This window comes from Cebidichthys violaceus, unplaced genomic scaffold, assembly GCF_023349555.1.
Source record: "Cebidichthys violaceus isolate CVI_PGR_0920_01 unplaced genomic scaffold, fCebVio1.0.p SCAF_120, whole genome shotgun sequence".
NCBI classification, from domain to species: Eukaryota; Metazoa; Chordata; class Actinopteri; order Perciformes; family Stichaeidae; genus Cebidichthys; species Cebidichthys violaceus.
This window is the reverse complement of record NW_027176286.1, coordinates 232,678-254,947: the sequence shown is the minus strand read 5'-3', so window position 1 is coordinate 254,947 and position 22,270 is coordinate 232,678. Positions and strand designations below refer to the sequence as shown.

The window sequence follows — 22,270 nt, the reverse complement described above, 5'->3', positions numbered from 1 at the left end:
TGTTTTGAGTACAGAGAGAAGCAAAACAAATATATTTGAATGCAAATGTTATGGATTCTTACTTTCCAGATGTGAATGTTTTTTTTCCATCTGCATCACTTATCTGCCGTTGTTGCAGACAAATCAAATAGGTTTGTGTTGTCTGGCTCCACCCACTTCAGTTGGAAAATAAACCACAAATATTTCTCGTGAAATTATTTTTCTTGTGCCAGCGGTAAACAAAAAAAGAGAAAAGTGAGAGGGGTGAGGAGAGAAGGACATGGTTGATGAACGAGTGTCAACCCCTGCTGAACATGACAGAGACGTCAGGAATGCCAGCTATGTTCTTCCTCCCTCTGACTCCTCGTCTAGTACAGCTCTCAGCTACTTCCTCTCCTTCCTCTTTACCACCCTCGTCTTCAGCTCTCTCTTTCATACTATGTTCACGCTTGTGGAGTCCAGAAACAGTTAAATCTCCAAGCAGGAAACTGCATGACATCTCTGTTCTGTATGTATCTGAGGATTAAGTTGATAACGTAAAAATTAAGTTAAGTCTATATATCGTACAATAAGTCGATAAGTAAAAATGACGAGGTTATGTCTACATATCGTAGGATAAGTCACTAAAGTAATAATCGTGACGGACCTAGTGAGGATCCTCAACTCTCCAATAAGCTGCAACATGTGGGCGGGCACTCAATTGGTACTTCTAATATCAACAGTGATATGGAAACTGATATGAAGGAATCAAACAAGCCATTCAGTTGCCCTTTTTTCTGTTTTGTTTCCCCCTAAACCTTCCTTCTGTCTTTGCATGTCAAATGCCAAATACGGTGAGACAAAGTTTTGCTGCAGCTAAAAGGAAAATGATGAATAAGATCAGCTTGAAGAGGAGAGAGGAAAAAACATCTCATTCACACAAGCTCAGAATTACTTAGCAAAAGTGTTTTCCCCTCAGTGTGTGCGTCTGTTTCTCTCATATCACACCATCACCTCTCCCCAGCCAATCAGCAGCCAAACTAATCCACTTCCTGTCTTTAGAGTCGCAGCACAGGAAGCGGCGGGGGCGGGAGGATGTCCATGTTAATTCCCCAGGAATGCGGCGAATGAATCCCAACTGTACAAGACGTGAAACATTAACCCCTGAGGAAACTTCAGAAGGTATACAGCCTCCATGTCCACCAACAATGGGCTCAGAGAGGAACGTGCACAGGAAGTTCAGCCTGCTGCGCTGATTCAAATAACTGAGGTGACTCATGTAGAAAGCTGAGTGAGGTTAGTGGGACGGAAGGCGCTGCTAACTGCAGAAAGTCTGTGGAGGTGAGAGGTGACCGGTATCTTGCCAATTATACTCTCAGGATCTCAGAACCACAGCAGAAAGATTTGTTTGGTTCAAAGGAATCACGCAGGCTTGTGAAGAGAGGTCACATGGGCTCACAAGTGTAAGTAATTGGTGTAAAAAAGAAAAGAAATTCTGTTGCTAGCTTATCAGACAAATGAACAGCAAAACATTTTTAAGATTTTAGGACTGAAATTTAGCATAATTTGAGTTATTGATGACGAGGTTATCATTTAGAAACTGTATAAATCTTTTGCCTTCTGTCAAAACAGTACGTTCAAATTGCTTGTTTGGTCCCTGCAAGAACACCTGCTCATGTGGCTAACATGATGTTTCTCGGATCATTTTCTAAATTCTAACGGACGACGATGCAGTTGAATGGAATCGTTTCGGTTTTTTCAGGCATCCAAATGCTGAGGACCTGCCCAAATTAATTAAAATCAGAAAAGGAGTAACTGTTCAAAACAACCCGCTTCAGTGTGAAATGATGCTTCAGTTGAATTAACTGCACTTTCACAGGCAAAAAGATGAATTATTCACTTCATACCAGGAGAGATATAAATCACAGGACTCTCCTCTTGTTGAACACAGTCCTTCCTTGTAGAAGCCACACCTCAGGTAACCGACCACGTGTTAGAGAAGAGGTGGTGCAATGATCGACGCCGTTTTACAATCGAGGGCCTTAAAACCCTCCCACTCAATGACTCAACCGGTCCTTCGTTTTCACAACCGCTGTGTGAGTTTGGAAAAGTTCCACTACTCTTGAGGGAAGACTGACTGACTGACTGACTGACTGACTGACTGACTGACTGACTGACTGACTCACACACACACACACACACACACGACTTGATCGATGTGTCACCACTTCAACTGCATTTACTGAACTATATTTGATACTACCTCAAAGCCCTCGACAGTAAAGTAAGACTGAATATACTTTTAAACATTTACACAAACACACAGTCAACAAAGTGTGTTTCTTTTAGTTAGGCAAAAATAATAGCAAGTATCCATTCCAGTGTTTTCCCTACATTCACTCTGCATGTGTCGCACCACTTGGTGAGGCAAAGTGTCTGTGTTCAGTTCACATTTTTGTTAGCTAAACTGCTAAAGATAGCTGAATAAGTGAAGTGAAGATGACGTTGACAGATAAAAACTGGCTAGTGAGCGACATGCTAACGGATTCTGTGTTTTAGCCGAGCTGGACCAAGATAGACCCTCATTGTTCTCCATGAAGTTTGCTCCAAAAAAATTTGAGCTTTGTGGTGACCGTCATCCAGTTAAGGATCCCATTCAGCACGGACTAACGCGTGGAGATCCAGCTCATGGAGTTCACCTGGAAACTGGACATTGTGAACAGGGGATATACAAACAAGGTGGACAGAAAAACAGATAAGGAAACAAATAACGTGCTTCATGTCCAAGTTGAGTGAATCTACCTTCACGTCACCTTCTTTAGGAGAGAAAAACTCACTAGTCGAGTCTCAACTTGGCCACAAATCTGGAAAAAATGATCACAATCAACAGAGAGCGCTGACGCTCCTTTGACTTTGACGAGAGTTGACTTTTTGCCTTGCTGTGACGTAGAAGTGGGTCATTGCGTTTTAATGGTCGGGGCAGCCAGAACCACCGGTAGCCATAGCGGTGTTCCCTTCTCTCCTCAGCCTGACCTCCCATTACAAAACCAGAGCTCTGCAATCACAGAATGAGCTGAGGTCATTATTATTATTATTACCACACACACCCACTTCTGTGTTTGTGTTTTTACACAGTCTCAATCAGGAGCTTTGGCAGGCCCGATAGCAGTTGGCAGGGCGAAGCGTCAGCTGTTTGTGTCGGTCTTTTATTAAAACCGCTGGCTGAATCTTTCCAGAGCGCCGCGACAGTTCTGTCGTTCTGTTGTTGATCAGTTCAGGCAGCAGGAAACGGAATCACTCCACCGAACCCGCTTCTGGTTACAAAGCGTTACGCTGTCTCGATGCCAAACTGGCTCTTGGGGCTTTTTGGGCATTTATGGGTTTTCCCAGCATGAGACAAACATGTTTCTGTAAGTGCAGAAAATGGCAACGAACCAGACTGATGCCATAAAAAAGAAAAGGTTTTCTAAAGGGACTCTGGTGCTTGGAGACACTACCGCTTCTGTCTACAGGGACCGCCAAAATCAACACAAAACAAAAGTTCCTCATAGTGGCTTTACGGTGGAATTCAACGGCTGGTAAAACCGGTAAACATGATATGAAACATCAACAAGTCTGGATAAGAGCATCAGAAAAACAGGTCAAGAATGAATTCATTTGGAGTGAACACAGAGCTGATATTTCTGGAAAACATGATTCACCGACATGTGGACGTGATTTACTGTGCCAGTGTGAAGTGAATAACCATTAACGTCGGGTGTGTCCGTGTGCTTGTACACACACATTTGTTGAGTAACAACCGGCTGAACCATAGTATGCTAAGTCCACTATTATGACAGCGCTGCTGATGATGATGATGATGATGATGATGATGATGATGATGATGACGACGACGTGATGGCTGCTGCTACAGCGTTTACTGCTCATCAGCACCATTAACACACAAGACCAGCTCGACACAAACACACTGCACTACTTTCACCAGTCATATCTGGTTGTCTTGATATTGCAGGGTAAAGCAGGGCCAGAGGCTATAGTGACTACATCAAAGTCAGTTAGATAATCATATATTTTTTAACATGCGTTAGCTATTATGTTATCGTGTTAGATGATGGTGGGCATACTTTATCAGAAATCCAGTATTACCATTGGGCATCTTCCCTCAGAAATCATACTCTTACACTTTCACATATTACAAAAAAAACGGCCTACACCATCATCTCTATTTTGAGACAATAAATACAAAAAGATGTCATGCAATGTGGCATGCATGAATCTCAATGTGCAGCACAGGACACAGCTGCACACAGCAGGAGAAGAGAAGTGATCACGATGATGAGTTCCATCCGCTCAAACGTGCTCGCTGTCTGAGACCGGAGGCCTTGCTGATGGTTTGTGTTGTTACGACCAATGAAACATCAGCAGTGATGAGTATTCAGGGGCCAGGACCAGTTTTCTGACCAGCAACAAAGTCTGATTGGCTCTTTAGATGTCACCTTCATACACTTATGACTGCATCTCTTCTCTTCTCTGATCGCCGCATGTTATCAGTGTTTTACTGCAGCACAGTCCACCTATTTATTGTCATTTTGATGCATGTCATTATTACCTTGCCAACACTGTTGTAAATTTAAAAGAAATTAAACTAAACAGTGCGGTCCGGTGACTAACTAAAGGCAGGTTTAGGCAACCGTCGCAGAGGATGCTTAACTTCTTCTTTTCTATCGTTTCATCACACCACAGAGTCCATTTGTAACCGTGACTGATAAAAAACAGCTAGAGGAAGTTATTGGTCAGAAAAGAGAAGTAATTTTTGTTGGTGCACAAGTGTGTGAGAACTGAACTTCTTATTGTCTTCATCTAGAGGGGTGGGGCAATACATGTAGAAACAACATTTAACCAACGCTGTACCTGATCTCACAGAGGCCTCTCTCTGTCTGTAGCTGGTTGATGTTCAGACTGTGTGTGAGGAGACACTGCTATAGATGGAACGAGTGAGCGCTACAAGACAGAGTTACTCAGTGCTGCTGGGTTATCTTAATTTAAAAAAACACTGTAGAGACATACGATTAGCTGGCAGCATCGCTTCCATCTACCTCTCTGTGACACACACAACGTGATAAAAGCAAGGTCAGTGCAGGTTGACCTCTGTGAGAGGGAGGAAAGATGGAAGAAAGGAAGGAGGAGAAGGAACTGCACTGTTTGAGTGCACAAACAAAGCAGGCCTGCTTGTTTTAGAGTAGCGTAATCCCTCTCCGTGTGTGTGTGTGTGTGTGTGTGTGTGTGTGTGTGTGTGTGTGTGTGTGTGTGTGTGTGTTTTATGAGGAGCGCTACATTCCAACAGTTATAAATCTTCATACTTGGCATTCCATTGAAAAACTGGAATTTGTGTTGCTGATCTCATACAAAACCTGTGACGATAACCAAAACCAAAGCACACACCTCAGAGAGACAGACAGACAGACAACAAAGACGGGACAGAAATGTCTCGTCTCTCATGGAGCAAATATTAAATGAGTGAATCATGTGGCGCTCCAGATACGAAGGAGAGAGAACGGAGGGCTGTGTGTGTGTGTGTGTGTGTGTGTGTGTGAGAGAAAATGTGGCCAAACGGGAGTTTCAGGCAGGCCCAGTTGCCCGGCAGCAGACAGCATTGTCACGGTAACAGGCTCTTCCTGCCCCTCCTCCTCCTCCCCCCTATTCTCCTCCTCCTCCTCTCCACCCGCCTTGCACACTTTTACCTTATAAGGCAACGCATTTGACTGGCTGTCACGGCGACAATAGTGATGTAAGAGGGCAGCAAGGTGCACCCCCCCCGCTGACACACACAGAAATACACCAACAAACATACCAAGAATGGACATGTAAAGAGAGTTTAGAATTAAATGAAAACACTTTCAGGGACACTGCAGATCCTTTAAAGTAACCTGAGTGCATCTATGTCCATATTGTGTTTTGTAAAGTGCAGGAATGACACACACACACACACACACACACACACACACACACACACACACACACACACACACACACACACACACACACACACACACACACGCACACACGCACACACACACACACACACACACACGTTCTGCTCCATAGAAAGCAGCAGAAACAAGGAGAGACAGATGAGGATGCACAGAGACAGGAAGTGATGGGCAGGTTAAGTTAAGTGAAGACTTAAGACTCTCGAGTAGAGCTGCTGCCCAACGACAAATAACCTCCCAACTTCCTGCCAGTGTACGGGAGACTCCAGTCAAACGTGTGTGTCAACAAGCGTGTGCGTGTCCTCAGGTGGCCTCGACTCCCATGTGCTGGATTTTAATACCCTGTGTGGGAGTTTCTGCACTTTTCAGGAAGTCAAAAATATCGTTCTTCAAACTCATGATGAAGAAACTAAGCGTCATTTAAGGTTGCACTGTGAACCCGGCGCCGTGTATTCAGAACATGGACGTGCAGGCGAAAGAAAGAATAATCCTGTACGCAAGATATTTTGCGACTGCAGAAACGGCAATTTTAGGATTTAAGAAGCATGCAGAGGCATGCATGCAAACCAGTCAGTGGCGGGTAAAACCAGATCTCTAAAAATCTGATACGAGATAAGGACTTCAATCTAGATCATGCAAACGCTTTTCAGACTTTTCAAGGACTTCCTGGTGCTGCTGGTCATAAGGGGGGGGCTCGTAAAGGAACTGAAAGGGTCCAGAACCCCGGTACAAGGAGCGGCACGTTGTTTGTTCCGGAGTTTCCGCTTGTTGATGACCCGTACTAAATACATACACATTCCACACTCACTGGCCCAAAGCCTGTCTGACACACAGACAGTCGAGCAAATCGGCATGCAAATGTTCATTAATCAGCCTCAGAGTCACATCAGACGGAAGTTAAGAGTGGCGGTCAGGGATTTCCAGGCAGACGGTTTTATTGTTTTCAGTTTTGTTCTCTCTCACACACACTCACACTCACACACACACACACACACACACACACACACACACACACACACAGTCTGTCACTATACCTTTAAAACTACACCAAACACTTTCTGTCCATCTGGACGAGTAGAGTGAACCGGAGTTAAAAAGATAAGCTGAACCTAAACCAAGTCTAAAAAGGATTTCTTCTGATACAGTACGATTTCCACACAATCAATTTAACCCTAACCCACATGCCACAAATTCAAAACATAACATGAATGTGATGATCACACCAGGAAAAAGCATTTAACTGTAACAGTCTTAAAGGGGTGAACGCCAGCAAAATATTTAATCTTACCTCTAAATATGAATTTATTGTATTGTTTGCATAAACGTGAGAGCTTTGAAGCACAGTCCTGTTTGGCTAAACAACGGAGCTAACAGCTAGAGTAACATTACGGTGCATTCAAGCTCCATTCAGCAACAATGAGTCTTGGGCGAATATAAACTAATTAGCACAACTGGAGCCAACGGCTAACGTGAGTGGAGGTTGCACGGAGTTTCATGAGGATACGTTTAAATTCTGTTCAGTAACAAATAGTATGAGGCAGAGATACATTTTTGAGTTATGACGATGCATTCAAATGTCATCTCGTAAAATGTAGTTCTTGTCGAGAAACTTGAATGACTCCAGCTATTTGAAGGAGACCTTTCCCAGCAACGTGAAATAGATATTAGAGAGATTCAATATTTTTTTAAATCACACTGGTATCAGATCTGTCGGGGCAGACTTTGAAACGCTGAACTTCCTTTTGCACATTCACGCCTCAGTTGTCTCAGATCTCAACACTCGGCTGGCTTCCTCCACTCTACAGACGCTTCTCTTACAAGAACTGAGAGACTTCTGAGATCAGCTGTGTTCCACAAATCTGCAGCTCCGTCTTCAAATGAGGTTACAGCTGCTGTTATAGATAATTATCAAGTTTCACTGAGGAGAATCCTCATGCAGAGTTTGCTGGTGAAGGATAATGCAGCAGCCGTATTAGCACCCCGACTCTGCTTCAGGGCTGTTGCTAAGCAACCCAGGGCTACAGCATCTTATTTTTAGAAAGATTTAATATGCATCTCAGCACCTGGTGTCCCTGCTACCAACCAGACCGACTACACTTTTACTCTCTGGCCTCTCATCCGTCAGAGTGTTCCTGCCCCCATCACCTCTCCATCCTCCTCTAAAATAGATTTCACACACTCCTGCCTGGATACACTCTGACAAATCAAACAACTTATTACAAATAAGAGAGAAATAACCCGTCGACCCCGTGATTGTGTTAAGAGAGCGCGTTTAGCACAGACGTTAGCAGGAAATGCTGCAACGCTCACGCTGCAGAAACGGGGCCGTCGCTACTCCGCTACTCCGCCACACACACACACACACACACACACACACACACACACACACACACACACACACACACACACACACACACACACACACACACACACACACACACACACACACACACACCAGTGGTGTCAAAACCAGAGAGCCGAGACAAAACTGTACCAGGGTCTGTGTTTGCTCCACATGCACTCCCCACAGCGTCAGACGAGGGCCAACAGAGTAGCCTTTGTTAACCGAAGGGGGGACGGGGGACGGTAGCTGAGTAATCCCCCTGCAGGCTGGCTCTTTGATTGGATCAGACAGGATAGTAGGCTCGTGGCCGATGGCGGAGAGGACTTCCCTGACCCACATTGAGAGCAGAGACCTGGACCACTTCCTGCTACATGGGCGTCCACGTCCACTCCTCAAGTCTTTTGGAGGCGGTATTTTAAAAAGTCAGAGTTGTCAAGGATCTAGAAACGAGGGTTCAAGTACAAAAGTGGCATGAAACAGTTGGTCAACATGGCGTGGAGTTCAGTGCAGATTGTTGCAACTTCTCCACCTCAGCAGAAGATAACTACCCCATTTCTGAAATTGTTTTTTGTTTCATTTCTGGTATTTCCACGGGGGGGGGGGGGGGGGGGGGGGGGGGGGTTGTTCTATTCCTTCTGCAACATAAAGACAACTGTGTGAAGTGCATTATTCACAACAGTTTTAAAAATGACAGATAACTCCTTGTTCTGTGCGTTTATTCGATATACAGTGGGTGTCGGTCTGCAGACATTGCCTGCTTTCTCGGGCCAGCCATCTGGTCCGTTGAGGCGGGACACACACACACACACACACACACACACACACACACACACACACACACACACACACACACACACACACACACACACACACACACACACACACACACACACACACACACACACACACACACACACACACACACACACACACACACACACACACGTCCATCTCTCTGACTGCTTGCATGTGTGGTGACTTTATATCTGAGACCGCAGAAACCACAGAGCCTTCCTTCCTCTTCCACTACTACGACTCCCAGGGGGATAGAAACACACACAGTGCTGCATTTCTTCATTTCTGAAGAAATGATTTATTTGTCCACGTGACACATTCTTCCACCGGTACAGTCTCCACACACGCACACGCACACGCACACACACACGCACACACACACAATTATCATCAACTCCTCAGATTTGCAGTTCTCCAATGCTGTAACCAGGAAAATTACGGAAAAGAATCCTTCTGCTTTCCATATTTGTTTCAAATCCTGAGGCCAGCAGCAGTGAACCTTCAGTAAGTGCTTATCATCCATCTGTCTTGAGCTCTCTGCTTGCGGCTATTGGAGTCTGAATGCAGTCTTACATTAGCAGACTGTATATCCCAAAATAATGGTTTGTAAAGGTCTGTCCATCTGCATCTTGATTTCTCTCCTTGTTCTCTGCAGAACAACACTATGCCAAAAAGGGCTTGGGCGAATAATCATTTTCTTTATATTCCAATGAAGCTGCAATAGTATGTCATTATATTTTATGTTATTGTGATTCTATAAGTGTCATTTATGATGCTGTTAGATTGCTGCTTGACCGCCCCATACAGATACAGGCTAAACGCCAACAAATGTGGATTGAAGCCAAACATTTTGTTAGATTAAAAACAAGCTGTGAATTTTGGAAATTATAATATGTTATATATCTCAATAAATGTTGGACTGGAAACTAAACGCTGCGTTGCTCGCTGTGTGTGTATTTAGAAGAGTGATCGACAGAAGGTGGTCTGAAGTGAACAAACCCCAGGGTGGTCCTGGAGATGCCTGACCAGAAATCAACACCATACAGTCCCTCTCACTCTCTCACTCACAGACAAGAGAGAGCTGGTGAAGAATGTGCAAGGGGAAGGAATGAATGTGGAGAGTCAGGAGTGGGAGAGCGCTGCGTGGGATTCTCTGGCAAGTGGAGCGTCCTCGCTGAAAATGAGAGCGGAGGAACCTGAAGGCCAGGCACAATCAGTAAATATTTAATGTTGCCGTTATGTGCCCTGAAACCAGCACACATGGAAGCTCCACTGAAATGCTCCCAATTTCTTTTTTTACTTCACACCAGTTTAAAATTCTGGATTTGTCTTCTCTCATTTACAAATCAATCTTTTTTAAGATCCACAAAATGTTTATCAGGCTTTCAGATGTGCCGTTTAAAATACCAGATGTTACTTTTGGCATCGTCTAGCTTTAGGGAAGTATTTTATGTTTCCGATTCTGCCTTAGACTCACTGTGTTGTCTGCATATTTTATGGAAAGCAGTTGTAGAGTGTGTGCGCGCGTGTTGAAATAACTGTATACATACTAGTATCCAGCATGTCTGCCGTATGCATGCCCCAGTAGGCCTCTCCTCTACACCTCTTTGCCCCAGTTAGAAAGCGGTTAAATAATACAGCAGGAGAAAATCAGAGACGGCCGCGGAGGAAACAAACACACACTTGGTTTGAATCATGGTCCGTTTGCCCCGTCTCCACCTGTGTCTTTGGTTTTTAAAAGCAGCTGTGACGGACGGCAAACGGTGCTTGCATATCCTAGAAGAAGATCCGAGTCCAGCTCAGTGCACCTTCAACGCTGCAAAGTCACATCTCAAAAAATAACAGAATCAACATGTGATGTGGATGTGATGTGGAATTACACAGAAATGAGTCCCCATCAAAAAAACATGCGCTGTCTTTGCAAATGAAAACACCAAACACTAATGCTTTACTATTAAAGCTCTCCAACAGCCAAACATTACAAGGCTTTTATTGTGAAGCAGCTACAGCTTCCTGAACAACCTCTTCATGGCGATTAAAGACGCAGACAGACTGCTGTGTGAGCTGATTGGACCAAGACGTGCATGTGACGCCTAGCTGATCTTGTCGCGCAGCCTCTTGATGCAGTGTGGCCCATTTGTCGAGGACTTTTAATGTGAAAGGTCATAACGGAAGCAGTGAAGCCATTATGCGCTGCTGTTGACAATGTGGGCGATCACGTGTTTGCCGTTATTTTATTACGTTCAGAAAGCGTAGGTGCAACGTAACCATCGGCTACAAGAGACGTTTTGAAGCTTGGTCAGCGATCTGTCAATCACCGTGTAGCCCCGCCCTAAAGCATACCCTGCTTTATGGTCTATTTGACTCTAAATGTTTTAATTTAATTTACTAAATGAACATCATGCTGTATTGAAGAAGACTTGAAACTAGAGATTGAGATCATAAACTCATGTTTACAATGTTTACTGAGGTAATAAATCAAGAGAGAAGTAGAGTCATTTTCTCATAGACTTCTATACAACCAGAGGAGTCGCCCCCTGCTGGTCAGTAGAGATAATGCAAGTTTTAGGCACTTCTGCATTGGCTTCACTCTTCAGAAGCTGATATTTCCCCCTGGTTGCTATGAGGAAAATAAAAATCTGAAATAGCTTTTTGTGTCTGGTGAAGAACCGAAGATAATCAGGTGTCTTTTTTAATGCCGGTCTAATGGTTTATCTGGAGCTGCAGCTGTCAAGACTTTCAGATCATGAGGTAGGCGAGTGTGTCGAGCAGCAGCTACGGTGCTAAACCCTGATCCAGCCCAACATCCAGATGTCTGCCCTCTGTGTGTGCGTGTGTATGTATAAGCATATCCCAGATGTAGCATGAGGTCCTCAGCTATCTCTTTGTTACCAGACTAGCTTGGCCTGTCTGGTGTGTGTGTGTGTGTGTGTGTGTGTGTGTGTGTGTGTGTGTGTGTGTGTGTGTGTGTGTGTGTGTGTGTGTGTGTGTGTGTGCGCACACACACGCACACACACACACACACCTGAGGGAGAACAACCTGTCTAGGTGTGGTCGAGTATGCAGATACCCATCAAGCTTTATTCTACAGCAACAACGCTATTATCTGAAGAACGTGGTCTGCTCATGGATTCTTGACCTGTAACAGCCAAAGAAAATAAATCTTAATCTAAAGCTCGGCCTCATTTTGATCTTAAATCTTTCCCGGTTAAACCTTTCTTATCAGACAGACAGTCATTGTGCACGTTTGAACCGCTGTTCCAGAGAGCTATTCACCTCCTTTCATTCTGTTCATGAGGACATTGTTTTCTTTAGGGCACCAATCGTGAAAAGTGGGTCTAACATTTGTTAATTCGCTACCAAATGGCCAAATAAAACAGCGGCCATGTTGGAGGTGTCATGCGCATCATTCCCCACCTTTTCTGTTCATGTCAGATATGTTTCAGTTCTGGACATGAGCTGGGATGTAATCTCTGGGTGAGTGACGGTCTCTCACTCACACACTCACACTCTCTCTCTCACACACACACACACACACACACACACACACACACACACACACACACACACACACACACACACACACACACACACACACACACACACACACACACACACACACACACACACACACACACACACCTAAAATAAAAAGGAAATGGATATCCTGACTTTTAGTCCCTGGTATGGGACAAGCTCCAAAATCACTAGATCCTACATTTTCAAAATTTCTTTTTGTTAGACTTTACCAATCTCAACAGTTTTCAGGCAGAGTGGTACTCCCTCCCTCTTGACTGACTGACCTTTATGTGTAAAATCAGTGAAGTTCCCCCTTTAAAGTTTTAAGCGATTAAAACCACTTCAAGAAATTGCCCGTTGAACAACTGCCATCATCTTTTTATATTGTCTTTCAGCCCTTATTGTCACAAGTGAGTTTGAATATAATGACAATTTACTAGAATCTAAATTTGCAGAAAAAGGACTCTTCGTGGCCGTCGTTCTCAGAAAAATAGTCTCCTGTTTTAGAAAACGCAGCATGATGTTTATTTTTTTTTAAGCGGTATAAGTGCAGCCCATTTACACACCTACATAAAGTGTGGGTGTGAGTTGAAGTTACTGTAACCCCTGAATTTAAATTCTATAGAGGCGTTTGTTTACGAGGAAGTTGCTAAAAGCAAAAAGTTGAACTGCAGCCTTTTCAATATTCCATTGTTTCCGACATGTTTTATTTCCCTGTGTTCAACGGACCTTCGTTTAAAACTGTCAGCAATTGAGGACATGAGGTCCTGTGTTTGTTTACCGGCAGACAAAACCCACAGCTATGTGACTCGGCTGGTAAACCTCTCATTCAGACTGCACCCACCCCCCCAAAACACTGCTTCAGAACACACACATTGATATACGGTCACTGTCAGCTCTAGGGACGGATGTGTCGTGGTCCATACCAATACCAGTGAAATGACACAATTATTGATAGCAGACATAACAAGGAACTCGTAGAGCTAGTGTTAGGAAGTTGGGAAAATATCTCCTTCAAAACGACTGGATTTATTTCATAAGACGACATTTGAACACATCACGATAACGCTAGAATTTAGCTTTGCCGAATGCTCATTTTTAACTCAAAGCAACCTCCGTTAGCGTGACGTTAGTGGTTAGCTCCGTTAGTGGTTAGCTCCGTTAAGCCGAGCAGCACTTTGCTTCAAAGCGGTCCTTGAGAAATAACGCAATGAATCATGAATTTTATATAACATTAAATATTCTCTGGTGCATCATAATGTAACTGTTAACATTAGCCATTAGCTCAGACTGTGGCACCCACCGGATGCTAACAGCTGACTTCAATTAGCTCTCCTCCTGCCGAGTTCAACACGGATTTCTTGTAAATAAATGAATCTCTCCAGAATGATCACACATGTGCCGGGAGCTGGAACTCATGATGATTATCATCATAGACTACTTTATCTAGAAATATCTAAAAAAAAAATGAGGGAAAAGTGAAAAACACAAAAGCCTAACGAGACACCTTCAAATAACTTGTTCTGTCCAACCGTCCAAAACGCAAAGATATGCAGTGACAAAGTGAAAACTCACACGTGGGAACCTGCAAATGTGGTGCACTTTAGCTCGACAAAAGAATGAAATGATGAATTGATGATATCTTTTGACTAAAGCAGCTTCAGTCTTCAGTGTGAAATGATGATGCAAAGCACTGAGGTCAGCAGAAACACTGCTACTAACTGTTTAAAAAGACAATAAAGAAGTTTGTATCTTCCTTTAAATCTCTCGGTTGAGGATACAGAAGAAGGAGAGTCTGAACTTAAAAAAAAACCCACCATGCGCAGGAAATTCTTACTCTCCATTGTTGCCGATTTGCAATTCATCAGGGGGAAATGCCATTTACTAATCCTCATAACTACGCACAATGGCCAAGAAGTGAGCTTGTGGGGGTGGGATGGGGGGGGGCAGCTAAGGAGGTTGTGTCAGTCGTAAACTGTATTTGTGGATTCTGCAACATTCAGATCCGCCTCTCTGACCCTGAAATGCAACGTCTTCCTCGCACAAAGAGTTGGAGAGAAACAGACCGCAAAGAGATTTCTTTCAAAGAGAAAACACAGGCATACAGCCGACCAATGTCGATACCAGCCCTGGGGAGGGCTATGCCCCTCCCCCTCCCTGATCGGGTTGTGTATTAAGGTTGCTGCTCGGTGTGCTGGACTCTTCTGGTCTGGTGGCGTCTGAAAACATTTCTGCAAGCAAATATTTGGAGCGACAATCGGCGCCGTGACTTCCAGCCGCATCACAAGCGAGCATCCCCCCACTGCCCCCATGGAGGATTCTCCCTCTCGCCTCCGATCACGCAGACCACATCTGCAATCCTGCAAAACCCCAACGTTTTTTTCTCCCCTGTGTCTGGCAAAAAAAAAAAATTTTAATAAAAAAAAAAACCAACAAGACACCCTGACCCCCTTTAGTAAAATAAAGCCCCCACCCATTGGCCTATAATGGGCCACCAAAGGAATGTTTCCCCCTTGCATGCTCTCTCACCGCCGCCAATGACAGAACAGAGAGAAAGACTGAGGGGCGTGGAGGGGGATACATTCCTCTCTGCTCTGTCCTCTCACTGACTGGTTCCTTGTTTAGGTCCACAAGCTGACTCTGGATCGCCATCAGCTGAGGGCTTTCCCACAGCTGACCCGGGATCAGCTGGCAGCGAGGGGGAAGGACCAAATGCTGCACCTTCCATAATCTCACATCCCAAGATGCCCTAGAGACGGCTACCGCTGATCACTTACTCCTCCCAGTGTGTTGCTTGTATGCAGCGGACTCAACTTCTATTTAGTGCTGTGACTAACAATCATTTATATATCGGTTCAAGTGGTGAGTATCTTTGACAATTGCTGGATAATTCACTTGATAAAAATGTCAGAAAACAGTTCAAAAATAAATCCCATCACAAGTTCCTTTTGCTGCCAGACAGTCAATCAATTTACAATGATGTAAAAACAGCAAAGTCTCACATCTGAGGAGCTGAAAGTGGGTAAACTTTGGCACGATAGCTCCACAAATGAAGCAGATGATTCATCGGGTTGTTGAAAATGTTTCGGCCTTTGACTGATTGCTAACAAAACTATAATTCCAATTAAAAAAGCAAAACTTGTGTTAAATTCAATTTCTTTGCACCAGATTTCCCGCTCCAGTTTTATTCTCTGAAAAGACATTTGAACAACAACAATCATCAGAGAGACCTCATTTGGGCTTCATATCAAGAACACAGAGGTGAAGATGATGCACACACATCATCTGGAATATAATCTGGATTAAACTGCACACCCGATGAGCTCCACAGCTTTAACTCCCTCTTGAATCCACCACTCCCCGGTCAGGTTGGTCCTGGCTACGCCGAATCAGCCAATCACACGCTCGCACATAAAAACAAACAAACAGACGAACCAATTGGAGCATCCTTTAACTCTCTAGAAACAGAGCACTGTCTACACTGTCTATTGTTGTTTAGTGAGTCGGCTAGTTAGTCGACCATTTTTCAGCTTCCTTCATTCTTTTTTTTTTTAAATGTTGTTTTGGAACAGGAAAAAACAAAAAAACTGACAGCTTATCGTGCAGCCAAATCTTAGCCGGCGTAGCGACGATCGACGAAATGTCCCGAGCCAACCCGGGCCGTCTGAACCCGGCTCCGCCTGCCCGCCAGACAGTCACGCAGAAAGCATGTGAAAAGTGGGCGGCAGAAGAACAAACTAACATTGTGTGTCCGGCTGCCCACCTTGGCAGTGACGGGAAAATAATATTCTGTGTGTGTGTGTGTGTGTGTGTGTGTGTGTGTGTGTGTGTGTGTGTGTGTGTGTGTGTGTGTGTGTGTGTGTGTGTGTGTGTGTGTGTGTGTGTGTGTGTGTGTGTGTGTGTTGGCACTGGTGAAGAGGCTGTCCACACAAACTCGTGCTGCTTGCTTTGTGACATTGGAGGACACATCCGCACTGGGACGATTAAACGTGGGACTAGAAAAAGAGTTTTCTTTGTGTATAAACTGTAACGGACCATCTGACAGGTCGCGTACAAGAACAGAAAGTTGCCCCCCCCAGCTCCAAATCACGTCAGTGCACACGGGCAGTTAGCGTAGGGACAGATAAAGAGTATTTGACCACAACTGATTCGGCCACAAGCCGATTTACGAGGAAATGCTCCACGGTCGTGGCTACGCACTCCTGACACGAGCTGAGGGAAGGGAATAAAAACACAAGAGCGCCGACATGAATCCAGGAATCAAACTCTCTCGTGTTTATTTTGGCAGCACATCTGCTCTGAGTTGCATGGGTCCATTTATCTAGTTCTTAAAATAATCTAAAGTTTGACCTTTTGCTTTGTTTTGCAAATCAACCAAACACTACTGCCGGGACAAGTGCAGGTAAATGCGATTTAAAAAGTGCATGGCCTTGACGAATGAGAACAATCCCCAATGACCCCCCCCGGGCCCTTCTGGCTTGTGTGCTTAACTGCTTCACCTGTTGGCTCACCCGCCCACCTCGCTGCACTTTCGCCACAGCCTAACTGTCGCCTAGGAGCAGCATTTACATGTGCAGAGCAGCAGTGAAACCTTGGGTGGCGTCGCCGCATACCTTTGACGTGTCGCAGCCTGTTGAGGATGCAAAGAGCGGCGAGAAAGACTTGTTTTGTGTATCAGGGGCGAAGAGCTTTGCCTTGTTACAAACCGGAGGCAGCTGGGCTCGGTCCAGGTACTCTGGGCTGTTGGGACATGCTCGAATGGCAAAAAAAAAAAAAAAAAAAAAACACTGTGCGACTGACATGTCCACATCACGAGAGACTCTCAAAACTAGTTTATTCAACGGAGCAAATTAAAATCAAATGTCTCTGAAGCATCTTTTCTAACTTTTTACTGAAAAGATAACTTGAGATGAGGTGCGAGTATGAAGCATTTTCATATTTTGTTTACATATATTTTGCATCATCACTCTGGCTTGTCTGTCTGTCCCACTCTATATGACGGTCACCGAATAAAGAATGACAAGACCACACCGTGTTACTCAACGGGGGAAACGTAAAGAGTCAGCATGAGGGAAAAACACTGCGTCTGACAAACCCGCTCCTGGTTTTGACCTCACGGACGGGGACACACACACACACACACACACACACACACACACAAAGGACAAATCCATTCCCACACTCATTACATCCACTCCTCTCTTCATATTTCCTGTGGGAGGGCATGTGCTCACTTTTGCGCAATAACTGGCACAGAGAGCGTGAATGCACCGCAGGAATTTGCCCTTGGTTCCCCCGCAGCTCAGGCTCGACTGGGGGGGGGGACGTGTCCCCAGCCGGGTCTGTGCAACCAAACACCTATGAGTGCAGGTTCAGGGGTGGACCTCGGCCCAGGTTTGCACAACCAGCCTCGCTCAGTTAATGATCGGCAGGTTAGGGTTTTTTTCTTTTCTTGTTGAGGAAACTTTGACCCGTGCGCTGTCTAGAACAAACACGCAGAGAGTCCTCGCGGGCCGCCCAACCGCCACGAGGGGAACCCCACCCGAGAGGTTCTGATGCCAATCGACAGCAGCAGGAATGTCTGACGTCGACGGCCCAAAACGCTGAGTGGCCCGATAGAAATGCACGAGTCAATGCTCGGCATGCTGCTACACCACTAGTAAAAGTATGCCAGTCATCCGGCCGGCGAGTGAGTGAGTAAGACGGGGGCGGTTAGCATGAGAAACACACCCCACTCAAATCATTCCACTCCGTCAGGCAGGGGCTCTTCAGCACGCCGCCTCTCCACTCCCTCATAGGAGAGGGTGATGTGTCCCACGTTGCCACGTCCATTTTCATGTTGCACAAGTTTGAATGGGTCTATATTTTGAGGCATGATCATTCAGCACTGCGTAAAAAAACGAGGTCAACTTTGTCTAGTGACTATCAGAGGAGGAACATCAGCGAAATCTGTTTAAAAAAAAAACATGTCGAGGAAGAGGAAGAGTTAGAGGATGAGGAGAAGTTGGACGGAGAGCTGATGAAGGTGGGATAGTGGAGTAGGAGTAGGTGCTGCTGGTTATAGACGAGTAGAAATAGCACAACGCTGTGTGCATGAGAATCGGTTAGGTGGTGAAGAGGAGTACAACTGTAAAGGATTGGTGTATTGTTAAGCCAAAGAACAGGGTGGAACGATGTTCCACATGGTACAGAGTAGGGTTTAATGCTAGTTTTTTGTCTAAGTTTGTGCAGAATAAAAAAAATAAAAAATCTGCAGCAAGTGGGCGTTTAGTTCTGTGCAGTGAAACGAGTGGGGCTACAGAAACATGCATGTCCCAGAGCTGTGGGGAGAACATTTTATATCTATATATTTATCAGGGACTGCTACATTTAAATAAAGTGCAACAGATGCAATGCGTGAAGGACTTGTAGCCGAAGCAGATCATGTCCCTGTTTTTTTTTTTGTTTTTTTTATATACACACACACACACACACACACGCACGCGTGTGTGTGTGTGTGTGTGTGTGTGTGTGTGTGTGTGTGTGTGTGTGTGTGTGTGTGTGTGTGTGTGTGTGTGTGTGTGTGTGTGTGTGTGTGTGTGTGTGTGCGTGTGTGTGTCAAACGTTTTTACATATATGTGCATATGGGTGTTCATTGCAGTGTGTGCATGTACAACAGGTGTGCTCAACATAGCTCATCATTGCTCTTAGATTAAAACACCTTTGCTGTTCACAGGACGTCCTGATGTACCAATCCACGATGGACAATCTGACATATAGTCGTTTCAAATGTTTGGGATTCATTTCTGCTTAGAAAAAAAAAAATGCGAAGACTGTCCCCAATGGCCAATGGGTGATACTGAAACCAACCTGCCGAGAGTTAAATCACTAACTCCTCTCAGTTAACATGAACGATTAAACGTGGGACGCAACGAACCGCAGCAACTACAGGGTTAAATTATCTGCATATCGGCCCATGAACAGCGTCGTATCGGTCGGCTCTTCTTCTAGCAGCCTCCGTCTTATCGGCCTCCGAGCGGCCAGTCACGCCAAGCGGGACAGGAAGCCTCGATAACGCACTAACCTTTTCCAAAAAGCACAGTAGCTCTCGCTATTTTAAGCCCCAAATGTCAGCACAATCACAATTCAGATTATTTTTTTTGCAACAATGTGGCGCCGTGTTTCCGCTCGCGGAGAGGGGGAAAATCTCCCTTTTTATAAGAGTGAAAGCTAATGTTTAGACTTTGTTCAGCACACACAACCGAGTTATTACTTTTCACTCACGGGAGGGGGGATTACAATACAGGATATTAGCATTTAACCTGCGGGGAAATAAAGCAGCTGTACACGGAGGAGACGAGCGGAGAGGAGAGCCGGGCTGGGAGAAGAAAAAAAATGGTTGATATAAAAAAAAAAAGTGGGGCATTGTGAGCAGAGCTGCGGGGTTTAGAGGCCCGTGCTCGGTCTCTGACCTCCCCTCCCCGTCCCATCCCTCCCCTGCCATTTTCTTTCCGCCCGCCGCCGCCGCCTCCTTCTTCTCAGCCCGGCTCGACTCGGCCCAGCTGGGCCCCGACTTTAGGTTCTCTTACCTTCCTCTGCTGTTTCTCCCATGCCGGGTCCAGCAGCAGGTCCCGGTCCCAGTCGTTTTCTTGCTCCATGTAGATCTGCACGCCTCCGGTCGAGGATTGGTTATTAGCAGCGTGGTAATCTACCATGTCAGCACAATCAAACCTGAGTGCGACACAGAGAGACTGATAATACGTATGAAATTTTTTTAGATGTAAAACATAAAAATGAAGAGAAAAAAAACGCAACGACGGCCTAAACAAGGAGGAACGTGGAGGGATACACGACACAGGGAGGTGTCCGTCTATCTCTCTCTGCTTTCGGTCGTGAGTGAGTGTCTTTTTTTTAATGTGATGAATATCCGGCGTGTGCAGTCAGAAAATCTCCGCTGCTGCTGCTGTGAGAAGAAAAAGCTTTCCCTCAGAACTGTGAGGCGGCTGGGAGGAACCGGCCGCTCCTACAGGCTTGAAAGCGGCGCCGACAAGCTGCACGCGCCGGGGAGCGACGCTTCCGGTGTCACCTGTCAAAATAATTTATGTACGCGTTCATCTCCCCCACAACATCACAAACTTATACAAACGCCTCTCAGGTTTTTTGTTAAATTGTTATTTTCACCCATAACTCAGGAGGGATTTTTTTATTTTTGTCTTACACAAATTTATTATATTTGCTTGGATAAGACTTTTCTAAAAACAAAAAAATGCACGGCTCCTCCATAATAAATTATAGATACATTGTACATATTTTAATAGTATTATTTCCTTTTTATTGTATTTCTCTTCCATTCTATATTTTGGTTTCTTGTAAATATTTTTTGTACTTTTCAAAATGTATTTATATTTATTTATATTTTTCTTTTACCCTATGTTTTCTTTCTTTCTTACTATGTTTATATTATGCGCCAATACGCTAAGGTGTATTCCTTGTATGTGCAAACCTACTTGGCAATAAACTGGTTGTGATTTTCCACCAAAAAAACAACAAGAAATGTACTTAAACAATTCTTAAAATGTCCCTAATATCCATCTTCCATAATAATGTTAATGCCTCCAACTTATTCGTATCGTATTATCAATTTGCAAACGACCAACAAAGTCAATATGTGGTTTATTTTGTCATTTTGATCTTAAATCCTGTTCTCACACGAAGTTATGGTATTTTATTTTGAAGGGAACGTCGCGTATGTCGCCCTGTGGAACTGTATTCATGTGTAAATTGACACACCTGTCTGCAGGAGCTCCTATAGGCCCAGACAGCTCATGAATATTCATACACTATTTGAACGTGAGCTTCTGCACCAATGAAACACTGTAAATCAAAAAAAAAAAGTTTTTTATATATATATATATATATATATATATACATATATTTATGTGTAACATTGTAAATCCAAAAAAAAAAGTTTTATATATGTATATATATATTATTTTTTTAGATTTACAATGTTACACACATATATATATATATATATATATATATATATATATATATATATATATATACACACACACATATATTTATACCCAACCAACAGTCACACCCCTCTTATCAAATAAAACTGTTAATTAATCTGTTGATCGTTTTAAACAAACATTATGACTGTTCGGTGTAGTTTAAGGTTGAGACGAGCAACCTTTGCATATGCAGGGAAATAAGAATAAAGAAGCCACTTTGTCTGCAGAAGGATGCAGGTTTCTGTTGTAGAGGTGCCCTTGAGCAGCACATTTGACTCCAAATTGCAACAGTGGGTCTCATCTGTTGCCAGACTTGAACACTACTTGTATTGAGGAGTTTTTTTATGTGTGATTTTCCTGTAACAGTGTGACAGTGCAGTGAGGAGGTGTTGCTGAAAAACTGTAATTGTGCTCCGAATCCGTCCTGTAAAGTCGGACAGTTATCCAGTTAATACTGGCCCATGTTTTAGCAAGTAGAATATCAGTATGAGTATTAAACCAGGACAGGAAGAATTCAATGTTTTTACAGTGGCGGACTCATGCTGTCTGAGGGGCATGGGTGAAAAACATACAAAGGGGACTGGTGCGGCATGCGGCGGGGCACCAGCACGCAGAAAATACCCTGTTAGGGGGCCTTTGATCACTTCTTCTCCACTGGAAGGGCA

At 44.3% G+C, this 22,270-nt stretch overlaps 1 protein-coding gene across 5 annotated transcripts in view; it reads right to left on the bottom strand.

The window, feature by feature from the left end:
• actn4 (actinin, alpha 4) overlaps window positions 1-20,600 on the bottom strand; it is a 62,786-nt gene extending 42,186 nt beyond the window's left edge. For 3 of the 5 annotated variants that reach the window (XM_068706873.1, XM_068706868.1, XM_068706870.1), the window contains exon 1: window positions 20,175-20,599. In XM_068706873.1, coding sequence (XP_068562974.1) covers window positions 20,175-20,300 — 126 coding nt within the window. In that variant the 5' untranslated portion in view covers window positions 20,301-20,599. Of the gene's footprint in view, window positions 1-20,174 lie in introns of all 5 variants that reach the window. The other 2 variants (XM_068706871.1, XM_068706869.1) reach the window with 2 other exon arrangements.
• Window positions 20,601-22,270: the final 1,670 nt, after the last annotated feature.